Source organism: Battus philenor, unplaced genomic scaffold (assembly GCF_028537555.1).
Source record: "Battus philenor isolate CCGP_79_NKW_IND1 unplaced genomic scaffold, ilBatPhil1.0.hap1 SCAF_1, whole genome shotgun sequence".
NCBI lineage: Eukaryota > Metazoa > Arthropoda > Insecta > Lepidoptera > Papilionidae > Battus > Battus philenor.
In genome coordinates, this window is record NW_027181661.1 from 18,315,146 (window position 1) to 18,330,214 (window position 15,069).

General features: G+C 32.8%; 1 protein-coding gene across 1 annotated transcript; it reads left to right on the forward strand.

Annotated features, from left to right (window-relative positions):
- Nucleotides 1-236: 236 nt before the first annotated feature.
- LOC137919887 (dendritic arbor reduction protein 1-like) lies at nucleotides 237-9,702 on the forward strand. The gene is made up of 8 exons (XM_068763111.1): nucleotides 237-357; nucleotides 2,294-2,394; nucleotides 3,401-3,838; nucleotides 3,983-4,165; nucleotides 6,485-6,647; nucleotides 8,031-8,090; nucleotides 8,683-8,921; nucleotides 9,491-9,702. Exons 1-7 carry the CDS (start codon nucleotides 237-239, stop codon nucleotides 8,871-8,873), a joined length of 1,257 nt encoding a protein of 418 aa, XP_068619212.1. The 3' UTR covers nucleotides 8,874-8,921; nucleotides 9,491-9,702.
- The last annotated feature ends 5,367 nt before the right edge of the window (nucleotides 9,703-15,069 follow it).

A 15,069-nucleotide genomic window follows, 5' to 3' on the forward strand; every position in this document is an offset into this window, starting at 1 on the left:
GGAATAATTTGAAATAAGAATCACGTTTTAAAAATCGAATGAATCACACTTGAAAATATAATAACTGATAATTAATCTCGAACGTAAGTAAAATATTAAAGTACATTACGTATCATAAATGCAACGGTTTAAATTTTTCGCGTATAAATGCGGCGATGTATAAAAAATTACGCGCAAGCGACGGCTCTGCGGCGCTGCGTGATCTATGCGCCGTTGCCTAAGCTCGTCTAGCCGCAATGGAGGAGGCAGTGGCGCAATATTTCGATCCACAAAGGTCATGGAAGGAATTCGCGCGGTCCGGCTTACTTACAACACAGTCGCCCTGGCGGAGGTTCCATGCGATAAACTATGCATCTGGTGAGTTCAATATTTCTCACCGGCCGAGCAGGTTGATCTGGGCACGAGATTATAATTATTGATGCGAAATAATATATCACGCACGGCACAACCTAAGGTGGACCACGGCACGCCGCGCATACAACTATCTAAACGTGTTTACATATAATTTCTAAGTCATATCTGTCCGTATACGTCACCAGTGTGGCAATCTTTAAATTTGCAATCTACCTGTATACATACATATATATATATACTAGCTGATCCCGCAAACGTTGTTTTGCAAAAAAAATTAAAGTTTTTAATTAACAAATGTAAGATAAGGGTTGATCGTAGAGGGGTGAAAATTTAGGTTTTTATGTATTTTTGTATGCTGTATCATATTAAAATAAAAACCAAAAAAATTGTCTAAAAAATTAAAAATAAAATATAGGGGTGGACCACCCTTATCACTTAGGGGTATGGAAAATAGATAGTAGCCGATTCTCAGACCTACTAAATACGCATATAAAATTTGGTAAAAATCGGTCAAGCCGTTTCAGAGGAGTTCAAGTTCGAACACCGTGACACGAAAATTTTATATATTAGATATATATATATTTAGATAATGGCCACTATTTTGGTGGACCTTAAAATTTTCTTTGCTTTGTGTTTTTTTATTCTCGTGCCACCCCCTATTTTCTTGTGAACAGGGAATTACTTTCTATATTAAATTTTTCATTCACTTCCCTATTAATATTTTCATACTATTCTTCCATTCTTCACAATCTCTATCATTCTGTTCTTCATTCCATAATTCAGTCAATTTCTCTCTTCTGCAGTTAATGCAGTTTAGTTTGTTTATACAATATATATACATCTTATACTTATATATCACAGTTCTCTTATTTTCAATATTAGTATTTACATATTTAATTTATTTATATTATAATTACTTCTCTTATACATTTTTGTATTGCACTTTCTGTTATACATTTTGGCTACTGTTCTGCAGAAGTTTAGAAAAATTTTTCTGCCTTCTTTCTCTAGCAAAATGGAGTGGATAGTAGTCTCTTCTATCGTTTTTCCTATCCTGCATTTGGTTTCAACCTTGCTTAGTGTTGGACGTTACAATTTCGTGTTAAATGTTTTTTTTTCAAAATATTTATGTTTTTATTTTGAGATTATATTTTATTTGTTCAGGCCAATAACTTCTGGCAATACAGACTTTGCAATGATATATAGTGAACAAATATTAAATTATAACATTCTGTATATAATTACATATATCAGCTAACAAATCGTACATAAGAATGACCACTTATTGAATGAATGAAAAAAGTGCGTATTTTATTTCTGAAGTACTTTCCAAATTTAAAAATGTTCCTACGAGTGAAATTTGAAAATGGAAATAAGTAAATTAAAAAAAATAAGTTCAAAGTCGGCGAATCATGAGCCATGTTAGTTTAATCGCGTTATAAGGAACCCACCTTGTCACCTGCGACTGAAAGCGTCGCGTGGGTTGAGAGCCATTGTATGCTAATTCCGGAACCAAAGCGCAGATCACAGCCTGTCCGCGCGCCGTGAAGAAATTGGAAAATGTCAAAATGATTATAACCATACCATTTACATAAAAGGCTATATTAATAATTGAATTTCATTGCATCTAAATAATATACTTAGCTAGTTGTAAACGTTCCTCACTAGATGGCATCACAGTAGATCTTATAAAATGTATAATATAAATAATACATCAACATAAAACAAATGCATGTAGTACAGTCCTTTGTTAACAATAGAAACACGCACTGTATATCATATAATAGTAAATCTCTTTGACTCTTGACTCCAAATTAACATGATATTAAACTAACCAAAAACCAGTGAAATAACTAGAACTAGAAGATAGCCAATCTTCAGCCCTGACGAATTATATCATAAAGCTATTTATTATTTCTGAAATCATATAAATTGACAGGAAATGAACTATACATACCCCCTTTTAAATCTGTCACACCTATTTCCAATGATCCTGTGTTTTTTGGGCTGTTAGATAAAGTTCTATTCGACCACGGGCTGGTATACGCGGCGTAGATGGAACGATGATGGTTTAAGCCTCGAGAAGTCGATGGATGTGCAGCGCATGGCCGCCTTGATGAGCCGCCGTCTGCTAGAAATAAAAAGAAGATGCAACGTTTTCACCAGATATCAACGAGGAAGTGTTTACCCTTCTAGTGTATCATGCTATATATGGTCTTATCTAGTCGCAGAAATAGATGGACAAGTGTCAATCTTCCATCATCAAAATATTTCTAGACTTTCCCCAGTTCTTTGGGCTATGTGTGGATACTTCTAATATATAAAATTCTCGTGTCACGGTGTTCGAACTTGAACTCCTCCTAAACGGCTTGACCGACTTTTACCAAATTTTATATGCGTATTCAGTAGATCTGAGAATCGGCTACTATCTATCTTTCATACCCCTAAGTGATAAGGGTGGTCCACCCCTAAATTATTTTTTTATTTTTTAGACATTTTTTTTGGTTTTTATTTTATTATGATACAGCATACAAAAATACATACAACCTTAAATTTTCACTCCTCTACGATCAACCCTTATTTTTTTTGTTAATTAAAACCCTATTTTTTTTTGCAAAACAACGTTTGCGGGAACAGCTAGTAATTTTATAAGAAACACAATATGTGACAGTAAATTTGATTGTATTTGTATAAACCTACAAAGATAAAGAGACGAGAAGGTTAGACAGTAGATCTCTACCACATCGCATTTACTGTCCATTATGAACATGAGAAGAGAAAGGCCTCCCCATAAATGGTCACGATGGTCAATCTCTAGTTACTCGCCTCCAGCGACTATGTCTTCGTTTCACCTAGTACGGAGTCTACTTAGACTTCAACAGACATCGGCTGCACGGGCAATTCTTCTAGATACTTAGATATATATCTATCTGTCATGATTAGTCGCCAAGTTTTGTAGAAAACCCTAAAACAAATTGTATTTAGTCGATACTTTGATACTTCATATCGAGCATTTGTATAACTAGTATGTTTACTGTACCAACAGACATCTGAGCTAGAGTCGCTGCTCTGCAAACAAGAGGGCGCGTCACTGGCGCCCCCCCACATGGACCTGTTCGACGGCGGCACATCCTCGCGCGACGATGCTTTCCTCCGGCCGGCGCTGTGGGAAGACATCGCCTCCTCGATCAGGAACATTGACCCAGAGAACGCGAACATGCTGGCACCGCTGGGAGCGACACACGTCAAGCTGGAAGCCGACGACCCTCTGCTGGAGGAGTGCGCGACACCACTCCTCAGCCCTCTTGAAATCAAAACGGAGAGGCTCTGCGCGCCGCCCACGTACGCGCATCCGCAACCTCCTCAGCATCAGCACCATCAGCCGCCGCCGCCGTTCGCCAAGTACCCATCATCGAGGCTTGTTTACATGTCCCCGTTGACACCACCAGGATCAGATCAGGGCAGTCCGGGGAATACCATTCAGGTAAGACTGTTTGCTATGCGAAGCCTGCGTTGAAGCGTTTTGTCATATCTTGCTCAGCGATATCCTAATGTATTATATAATATTTGTACTCAATGACGTCTGCAAAGAGGTGACATGAAAAAGCAGAATGGAATTTGTTTGTAGGGCGGATCTCGGAGGACGCCGCCGCCGCCTTACCACCCGCCGCCGCTGTTACGGACGCCTCTAGCAATCCACGCGACGCACGTCTCCCATGCGGCCCACGCTACACACGCCACCCACGCGCCACATGCGCCGCACGCACCCCACGTGCCGCCGCATCCTTCGCATGCGCATCATCATCCCCAGGTATTCGAAGCCGGATCTTACAAGGGAGTTCAACCCCCTATCAAAGGATTAGATAGAAGCCTTAATGGTGTTTCCGACACTTCTACCAGCGCTAACGCTTTCCGAAGAGGTTGTAAAGTCGGGATCCGACCCTCTAGGGCGCCCTTGTATCGAAATACTTAACTAGTTTTGTCTATGGGTGACAGTTCAAGCCTAAGTCACCTAGGAGCTCTTGAGCCAAATCACTTCATAGAACATCCGTCGATGAAATAAAGAGACCTGTGCCGAGGCTTTCTCGGAAGTACTCAAGCTCAACCTTTGAAAGAAGCCTTTGGGTACAGTAGTGTAAGACTGATACAAAATAAAAACGTCAAGTATCACTCATTACTTTTCACGGCAAATAATTTATTACAAACACGACATAGGATACAAGTACAGGGTATTATTAAAAAGTAACAAATTAAAATTTTGTTTTTAGTAATGTATTAAAAACATTTGTCTGAAATGTCAGCTTTCCTTCTAAAATGTTATAGATAACACATTATATGCCGCTCGATAAAAGCAACTGCTAAATCAGCTATAGCATCCTGCTATTAAAATTAACAGAAGAGTAAACGCTATTTTTCTGAAAATAACATTATATACGAAAAAAAACCCCGATATTCAGAATATATATTTAAGTGTTATATTTATTATATTATTTATACTTAATGTTATTTATTTAGTAACAAATTGTAGGCTACTGTGTTACTGTATATATATAAATATATATATATATATATATATATAAGGCCCACAATTTGTTACTAAATAAATAACAATAAGTATAAATAATATAATAATATAATATTATTTTAATCTTTTAATTTAATCTTCTTCACTTGAAATTTGTCTAAGTTACTATATATAATTTCTTTTTGAACGGAGGCCAAGGAAAGTTTTTAAATGAAGAGATTTGCACACACACACACACTTATGTAACGCACACATCAAGACACATAATTATAATTAAAACAAATTACGTAACTTATAAACCATAGAACTTATAAATTCACAATAAAAACTATATGTTTTCAATTATTTTGTATTTTATAGAGTTATAAGTTACATTACCAATTCGACCTTAGTTATACTAAGAAAATTAGAACGGTAAATAATAAAAAAATAGCTAATTAATTATGACATAAAGGCTGTTTCACACAGACAACCTATATGCGACAACGATGCAACTATTAAGCAAATCTGAAAATAAAACGCAGAAAACGTTTATCGTGTGAAAAGTATCTTAACGTTAAATTAACAATTCAACCATATGTCAATTAAATTTCCATGACTCACTACAATTCTAGAAGTGAATTGTAGAAATCATTTCGTAGAATTGGATAGTTTAACTGATTTCTAGTTAAAACAAAGTGTTAGTTATACATAAAAATTAGTCATAAAATTTACTAAAATAAACAAGAGATTGTCTATATAATGTTATGAAGAGAAAAAAAAGTAAAATTTCAATAAGAATAACTAACACAACACTTTTTATTTTACGTATAAACTATATTATATATGTAAACACTTATTACTATCAAACATTTGACGTCATTCAAAACAAATAAAAGGCAATTCAGGATAAAAACATGATAGTTATGTTTGTAAGTCGTCGTTTAAGACCATCTATGACCTGACCGTTTCCTTCAAAGGTATCTTCAGCAGGCTTAGCAGGTTGGAGGTCGCAGAGTGGTATTGTACGCATAGGTCGCACCTGACCTTCCTCTGGAAACTCGTTGAACAGTGACAATTCAATATTTAATGCACAAACTATGAAATATACAAGATTCCCAGAAATCAAACCCGCTACTTGGGATCCTAAGTCTAAATTTCAACCGCTGATCTACCACTGTTCATACCATTGGAATTTTTGATAATCAAAAGATCTGTTTTTATTTTTTCTTATTTTATGTATGTATAATAGAATAATTACAAGTTAACATATAAAATCTGTGAATACATTATGTAAAAGATATAGATAATCGACAAATATTCTATTAAATATTTACATATTACATTTTTAAGAAAAAGAGTATCAAAAATTTATCTCTTCATTTAAAATAAAATAAGAGAATAAAAGTTTACAAAGGCTACCTTTACATACCGATAATTGTAATAGTGAAGTATTTAAAAAATAAACATTGAATTCTATATAAGACTAAGTTATTACAAAGTTAAGATTGTTATTATTAGTATATTGCGATAATAATCAATAACTACAATCAGATTAAACTACACTACAATAAAATCTAGATATATTATTTACTAATTGAAAAGCTTTGATATTCTTTTGTCCAGGGCATGTCCCAAATGCAGATGACTCCGCAGCAAGCTTCACCGGCAACACACGCGAACACAGCTCTGAACCATTCGCGTTTGGCGCCACCACCCCCGGTCAAGTACAATCGGAGGAACAATCCTGAGTTGGAGAAAAGAAGAGTCCATCACTGCGACTTCATTGGTGATCTTCTTATGCTTTTATACACACACACAGAATTGTGGTTGTCGATCGCGAATTTATTTATTTTTTAATATGAAAAACCACAGATAAAACATAATCATCATCATTATCCTCAAATCTCCAGCTGCACAGACTTCCCCGCAAAGATCGCCAAAATCACCAGCCTTCCGCTGTCCACATGGCGGCTTTGCGCAGATTTATTGTAATTGATCTCAAGTAAACAGAGGTCCAGGAATATAAAATTTACTCTGGACAATCTTATTACATGCGGCAACATACCTTCCTTTTGGAATAAGAGGATAGCCGCCACATTTTCTTGCAGTTTTGCTGAAGAGTGATGGGTGATGTAAGGCAAAACAAAACCGTGTAACAGTTGTGGCGAGGAATGGAAGGCAATGCGTGAATGTAACATGGGTGAATGGTGTATGTTGAATGTATCCTGATATCATTTTTTTAACGGATATACACTATATCATTAAATATAACTGTGCTATAGCAACATTGTTTATGAGTTTTGGTAAAAAAAAAACACTCAAAAACAGACCAAAGAAGCGTACCTTTACTTTTTTATTTACTTTATTATCTACATTGGTCGCTGTCGTTTCAAATGTATCTATGTGCGATATACCATAATCGCCACGGTTGGCAGGCCAGATAGCGATTGCAGCGTGTTATTATGGTACTGATCATCTGGAAACTTCTCTGTGAATAGCGGTAATCATATAATTAATGCACAAAATGTGAATTATATAAGAATCTATCTCGGGAAAGGAAGTCATGACCAACGATACAAGTCAATAATAATACCAGGAGAGCATAATTTCAATCAGCTCATATATAAAAGCATTCCTTGGGCTGTAAAAATTCTAAACACATCCTGATCTACCAAATGCCTACAACAAATGCGGTGCTTTATCAAAACTTAAAAATAATTTGCTTTAAATGTAGTTGTTGTTTTTTTACTACCTTTTTTCTGTTGTATTCCGTTAGATACAGATATATTGTATAACATTGCAATTGCACGGAATAGATAAAAGTGAACATTGTCTTGGGCAAAACAAATCTGAAATATATTTACGAATCAATGGAAGTATTTATTTTTTATGCAAAGATAAATATATAGATTTCATGTCTGATTCCTTTAGCGATGGAATTCTATATTTTATTTTCATCATTATTTCAGCCGTAGGTTGACCACAGTTGGACATAGCCCATTCCCACAAATGTCCAATAGGACACACTGGAAGCGTCCCGCATCCAACGTCATCCGATGACATATATATAATTTAGTACTGATAAAAAATACCATTTTTACAAATGAAAGTATTCTATATATCTCGTACATTATGTCGATACATATATATATAATAAATATGTTTTCAGGGTGTACAAAAGTCTACACGAAAAGTTCGCATCTCAAAGCCCATCAACGTATTCACACAGGTAATAAACATATGCTATTTATTTTATAACGATATATTATGGCTTTTAAGTGTATATAGCATTTGCGAATTATCTGTTATTTTGCGTATGCGAAATTTTTTTATATTATCTGTTAGACTAGTATCAAAATGTGTTTTATAATCTGTTTTGTATTGTCAATTATGACAATCTTTGGATTGATTATTGAATGTTTTATTTATTTTTACAATGCCATACAATAAATTTTGTATATAAATCTAAAGGTTTATACGTGCGATTTAAAATAAAGATGAAATATGCTGCTATTATTTAAAAAAAATGATGCTATTTAGTAGGCATATGCCAGCTAAAACTTTAAGATATGCGTCATTTATCATTCCTGAAATTACAGCGATTTATTTCCGGAAATTGAATTAATTAATGACAGTTGTGTTTGTTCTTATTCTTTAGGCTTTTAATATATATTTATTTATTGTAAGTTGTCACTGGTTGACAACGTTGATAGTGACAGAGCGTATGTTGGTTAAAACAGTAGAGAAATAATCAAAAAGGAAGAATTAGGTTGTGTGTAACGTGAAATATCGCGGTGTATAATGTCGTAAATAAATTTCAGGTGAAAAGCCGTACACGTGCCAGTGGCCGGAGTGCGAATGGAGGTTCGCGAGATCCGACGAACTGACGCGTCACTACCGCAAGCACACCGGAGCGAAGCCGTTCAAGTGCGCAGTCTGCGAGAGATCCTTCGCCAGATCGGACCACTTAGCTCTGCACATGAAACGACACCTGCCCAAGACGTCTAAATGACACGCGAGGAGGGGCGGGGAACTACCGCCCGCACCTCCCCCACTTCAGGTAGATATACTTCCACATATAAACAAACATATCTTCAATTAGAAAAATTCAAGTAGACTTTTTTAAATCTTTAATTACTTTGTCATTGTAAGTAGTAAGCTAACTTCAGTTAGAGTTGCTGATCTGCTGAGAAGACCCGACCAGTTAACTCAACATTTGCCCTTATTTGAATGAAATTCAACAATATTTTATATAAACAATATAACATCAATCATGTAAATGAATCATCAATTGATTCGATATTTAAAAATCAATTTTGTATGAGAGTATCCTTAACATCTTGTTGGAATTTGACACGCTACCTTACGGCATTTGTGGCCACAAAAAAACTATAAATTGTAATAATACACAGCAGTCTGAACTGATATTACAATGGGAGTTCGCGAGCCTGGCTGTTTAATGAACGTCCGGAATAAACGCCTTCTGTGCTCTGCCCCCGCAAACCTGCGACTTCGTTCTTTTTTTAAACATTTTCCTGAAATTAAGCAATATATTCCTACATTTAAAGCTTTTATACAAATGAGGCTGTATGTGAAATATGTCTAAATTAATGACGTGAATCTTTCCAGGAGGAATGTAATGAAAACATCTTTCTGGAATGCGCCCTGGATTCAAATCTCATGGACACACTGTACAGTGTACTGTGACTGGACACCGAGGAAGTTCTAGAAGGAACCGCAACGAGTTGAATCAACTCAACATCAAATGCGAACAATCAAAATGACCTTAGAGTGTATGCAGCACTTATTATATTTATCATAAAGAATTATGTGAAAACTGACGGAAGGCAGCATTTCACACAATACAAAAGTTAACCATTACATAAGATAATCATTTCAAAAGCGCATTAGGTACAATTACTACCAAGGATATTGCTTTATATACCAATGTAATTATTATTATAAAACATTAGAAAGTCATCTATTAAGCAACCAACACACACAAAGTATTTTATAAACCTATATGTATGTACATTTAAAAAGTAATAAAACTTTTATGTTGAATTTCGCGACACCCGATTTAAATATCATTATTACATTCTAAAATCAATTTTGAATAAATCGTAATTTCATTAATTATTACTGGTTTAATTAAAAAATCTGTTTTCGTGGTTCATTTAATTTAGTAAAAATATGCAATAGTAAAATAAAGATTTATAAAAATGTAATTTTTGCTCACTGTGAATGACGGTGTCGCGAAAATATTGTTTTAAAGAGGTCTAAGTATTCATTAGATATGTTTAATTTATTATAAGATAATTTAATCATAAGAGAGTGGAATATCCAAGATATTATAGGATATCATTTATTGTAATAAATATCATTTAGTCTTTAGATTATTAGAGTTAGTTGTTCAGACGTGTTCTCGGATCCTATGACCTGAGTTATTGAGTATTATTTATTACATTTATTCATTTATTACTGCTACACATCTATTTACTTTCTTAAATGAATAAAATTTAATTTTGTTTTATAATTACATATTTATTTATGATCAATGTTATTAAAATTGGAGCTGGCATGGTAGTCGACGCATCAACTGTTTACTTCGAATTTAAACTACATATTATATATGTAATAACATTTGTTTATATATGTAATGAATTGTACAACCACATATTTATTTTAAATGAAATTTATACAGTCTAACCTGTGCAAATGAGAGCTCAAGAGACCGCGAATTGTTTTTCTTTTAAAAAAGGGATCTGTCTCACTTATATATGTCACACCTATAAAATACGTTAAACATGCGCGTCAATGCGCTAGGGCGCGCATGTTGACGCCGCAGACAGGACAGTCCGACGTAGTGGGACTGTCCGCTATATACGTAATGTGGATCATATATCTAGCAATTTCTTTAACAATTCTATTATGTTATTATGTTTTTTAGGTATGTTAATTTTATCAAAACTTTTAAAATCTGATAGACTATGTAAAACAATACAGAGAGGCATTTGGATATTTCAATGAAATAAAAGTTTAATATTTTAGAATGGGCCATAAAAAATTGAATGTAGCGGCCCGAACTACCTTAAAATAGGCCTTGATGCCTTCAGCGCGCTGCCACCTTGAACCTGCTGATGCAGTCAATTTGGGCAGCGGTGACAGTCCGGTCCAAATAAAAGTAGTGCCTTATTATTTAATACTGTATCATAATATAGTAAATCTGTCGCTTATAGAAACAGGCAAGTAGTAATGTCATTTAAAGAGGTTTAATTAAAAATTACTATTTTATATTTCTCAGTTATATATGTATAACAAAAGAATAGTAAAGATTCTCTCATTGAGTTTTACATTTACCCAGTTTTACTTGATTATATTTTAAAACAATAAATTATTTAAAATAGGCCGTGTCGATTATCATTGCCTTTAAAAAAATGTGTTCTTTTTTTAAAATTATTTATTATCCGACTTTAGATATTGTCATTTCTATACGTCATAGGTAAGTAACTTCAGGTCCCACTATCTAGTCTCGTTGTATTTCAAATCTAACATAGTCAAAAATATCACGCCATTATTAAAAATTTACTGTTCTATTTTCAAACATTAGAAAAAAAAAACAAAGACGCTACAATTTAATGATGTAAACTTTCGGTATTATATTTAGAAATTTAAAAAAAAAAGATACTTTTATAAACTATGTTCGGAATAAGTGGATTGTGGATAATGTAAATGGGGCTCCATATGGCGGCCGCGAGACGGTTGACGTATGTTTATTAGGTAGACCGTCTTGCAAAAGGTTTTAAGATCGATTAAATTATTCATGGACACATGATTTGCTACCTGTATAATTTTGGCTTCGCTGAGTTCTCTTTTCAAATCTTATAACATATTCCGATCATTGTTTATAATGTACGATAAATAATTAAGGAATTTATATATGTAAATATCGAACAGGATATCAATTTCCGTCCTTTACCACTGATGTTATATCATATTCACAATTCCTTGATTAGTGTCTTTTCTACACGTAATTTTAAACCTTACACTTCATGTACACATTTGTTATATAGTCATTAGTGATTTGTAATAGTATAAGTGATGCTTCATATAATACTGTGATCAAAAAATAAGGTGAATTTATCTAGAAAATTCTTTATTTATTCTTGCAAATCGATTTCATACTCTTCAAAGAAATTCCCATCCGATGAAATACATTTTTCCAATGATTCTTCCAGTACACAAAACCGCCGGAATAGTCTTTTTCAGATATAGTCTTGAAGACCTTCGATTAGGTTTTTATCTCAGTCGTGTCAAAAGAGTGACCCCACGTTGGCCTTTTGAGTTCACTGAACAGCCAAAAGACGGAGACAAATCAGACGAATATAGTGTTTCCGGTATGAATTACTCGAAGATAGTTAAACCTTTTGGCAAACAGACGCTTGGCAAATATTATATACAGACCTATCAACCTAGGAAAAAAAATTACCTGTCTTCATTATACCCGGGAGTTATAAATGAAAATTTTACTTTACCTTTTGATCACAGTAAATAAATAATAAATTTCGAAAGCCTTTAAAGTCATTATTTTAATAAACAGTGCCTTTGTGAAATAAGTTAACAAAGTTTCCTGTTTAAAATGTATAAGATAATCTATATTAATATAGTTAAATATCGTCTCAAATATTTTCACTGGATTCGGACGTGAGTGAAAAGAGCTTTTAAACTTTTATTAGGGTTAAAAGAAATTTTAAGCTTTTAGAATATATCGATCGCTTTTGACAAGAGATACATTTAGTAAAGAAATTTAAACCAACGTTAATTTTATTTTCATATCTAGTAATGAAATGAATTGAAAAATCATTTTCATTATTTATTTATTATTTCTTCTTGCCACATTATATGCATTTAAATTAACCGTTCTTAATTTAAACTGAAATACAATTTGTTCTCTCAATTAATATATGTATTATATATAATCTCAAAATTATTAAATCAATAATGACTAGAGGCTTTATTTTTGGAAATTGGAATATCTCAAATAACTTAACATTTAACTTTAATAACCTGTAATACACCGAATTTGTAATACAATACTTTAGACATAAAATAACCCGGAGAAAACGGATTAAATAAGCGTATAAAAATAAATCTGATAAGAAAAATTTAAATAGAAAATAAATTTAAAACAGATTTAACAATAAAAATATTTAAAATTTTCCAAATATATTTAACGTAATATTTATATAAATCAAAATAAAATTGAATTCATTCGATGTCAAAAACAATATTTTAAGAAGGTTAACAGACATTCGAGTTAAAAAGATCGCGGTGTTAAAGTTCGCGAACTTGCACGACACGAACCCGTATTGTTCTCTGACGTTGATAACCAAGGAGGTCTTGTTGTTTAGGAACTATTTCGATAGCTGTGGAACTTGCTCGGCTAGTTTAAATTTATTTACAAGTGACAAGCGAAAAAGGTCGCCGAGACAAGTACGCGTGTTTACTCGTACGTCTGTCAGCCATGTAATAACGAATCAATAATGAATAGTAAAGTTAAATGTTATATATCTCTCAACGCATTAGCTCTCAATCGATTATATTTAAAACACGTAATTGCCATAAGTTACGGAGATGCCATATTTTTAAGTGAATTTAATTATAAATTTACATTTACATAAAGACCGTAGTCATAAGTGTGTCTTTTGTATATAATATTTGACTTACCTCATCTATTTTCTTTATTTGCTTGTTTTTTTTTTCATGTACCAACAATATTTTTTTATTAATTCATAGTTTTAAAAGAGTTGTTCGTGTATTCTCTAATTAGGTTGTATAATTATAAGAATTCTAGTTGTACACGTTGACTAAGTCACAAGCTAATTTATTACCAATGACAATTTTTTTTTAAATTCTTTTATTATTTTGTTTACATTATTTTTTTTAAAGTTGAAATGTAAAAAGTTGAATATGCATGCGGTAGCTATGGATTTAACGTATCGTTTTATTATAAGTGTTGCCAGATGTGTGATTTACTAACAATTATTTTAATTAAAATAAGTAAATTGTTTTACTATTCGACACGTAGATATTATTATTTCGTCGAAAATGAACTTGCCTATTCACTTGAACTTTATTTGAAACGAATCTTTTAAGTTATGCGACTCGTGATTATTGAATCAATTAATAACAAATATCAATTTGAAAGTCTAATTCATACGACGATAATTATTTCGGATGTCTATATTGGGTCATCGGTTTGTATAAGAAATACTGTCACTAAAATGGCGCGAAATTGTTTTTTATGTCACAAAAAAAGTGTTAGTGTGATTTGAATTAAATGTGACCTCCATAATAAAAAAAATTAAAAATAATTCTTAATTTAAATGTTTTAAAAATTTAATTATGGTGCCTGATACCGGTGACCCAATAGATAACAAAAATACGTAAAACTTTCGCTAAATTATTATATTATTAAATGTAGTTAAAAAATGTCTCGACAATATATATTAAGAGTTACCTTTACCCTAAAAGAGCATTCGCTACCTGATTTAAAGTTATTAATTCATGTAAGTTTTTTAAAAATGTCTTCTAGCGTTCTAAAATTAGTTTATGCCATATATCATTACGTCTGTCAAATACGTTGCTGCAAATATTACACTTCAGAACGAAATAAATAAATTTAGTCACATTTCACTTGGATTTTTATTTAACCACCAATTGTTCTTTTAATAAATTAATAAGGCTTATATGTTTATGTTTCTATTTCATAATAACTACAAGCATAAGATTAACAAGGCGGACCAAACCATAGACATTAATATCTTACAACACTGGATATGTCGTTTCCAATAGGGCTTACAATACCGGAATTCCGGGCGATATATTTCCGTTATTAATAAATCGGTATTTTTGTAAAATACCTGTATTTTGATATTACAACTGAGTTTGTGAGATTTTGATATTAAACTGATATAGCAACTGAGGTAAGTAAAAAAATAACAAGTTTTTTTTATTAATAATACTGGTTTTAATACCGGTATACCAATAGTTGAAATTTCAAATATAAAATACCAGTATACAGATTTTAGTTCGGTATTGTAAGCCCTAGTTTCCAACCCAGCAAGCAGTGGACATGTTACTGATAAAATGATGAAAAATCATTACAATTAAGGTAATTGCATTTATTGGAAAATGATAAACTTATA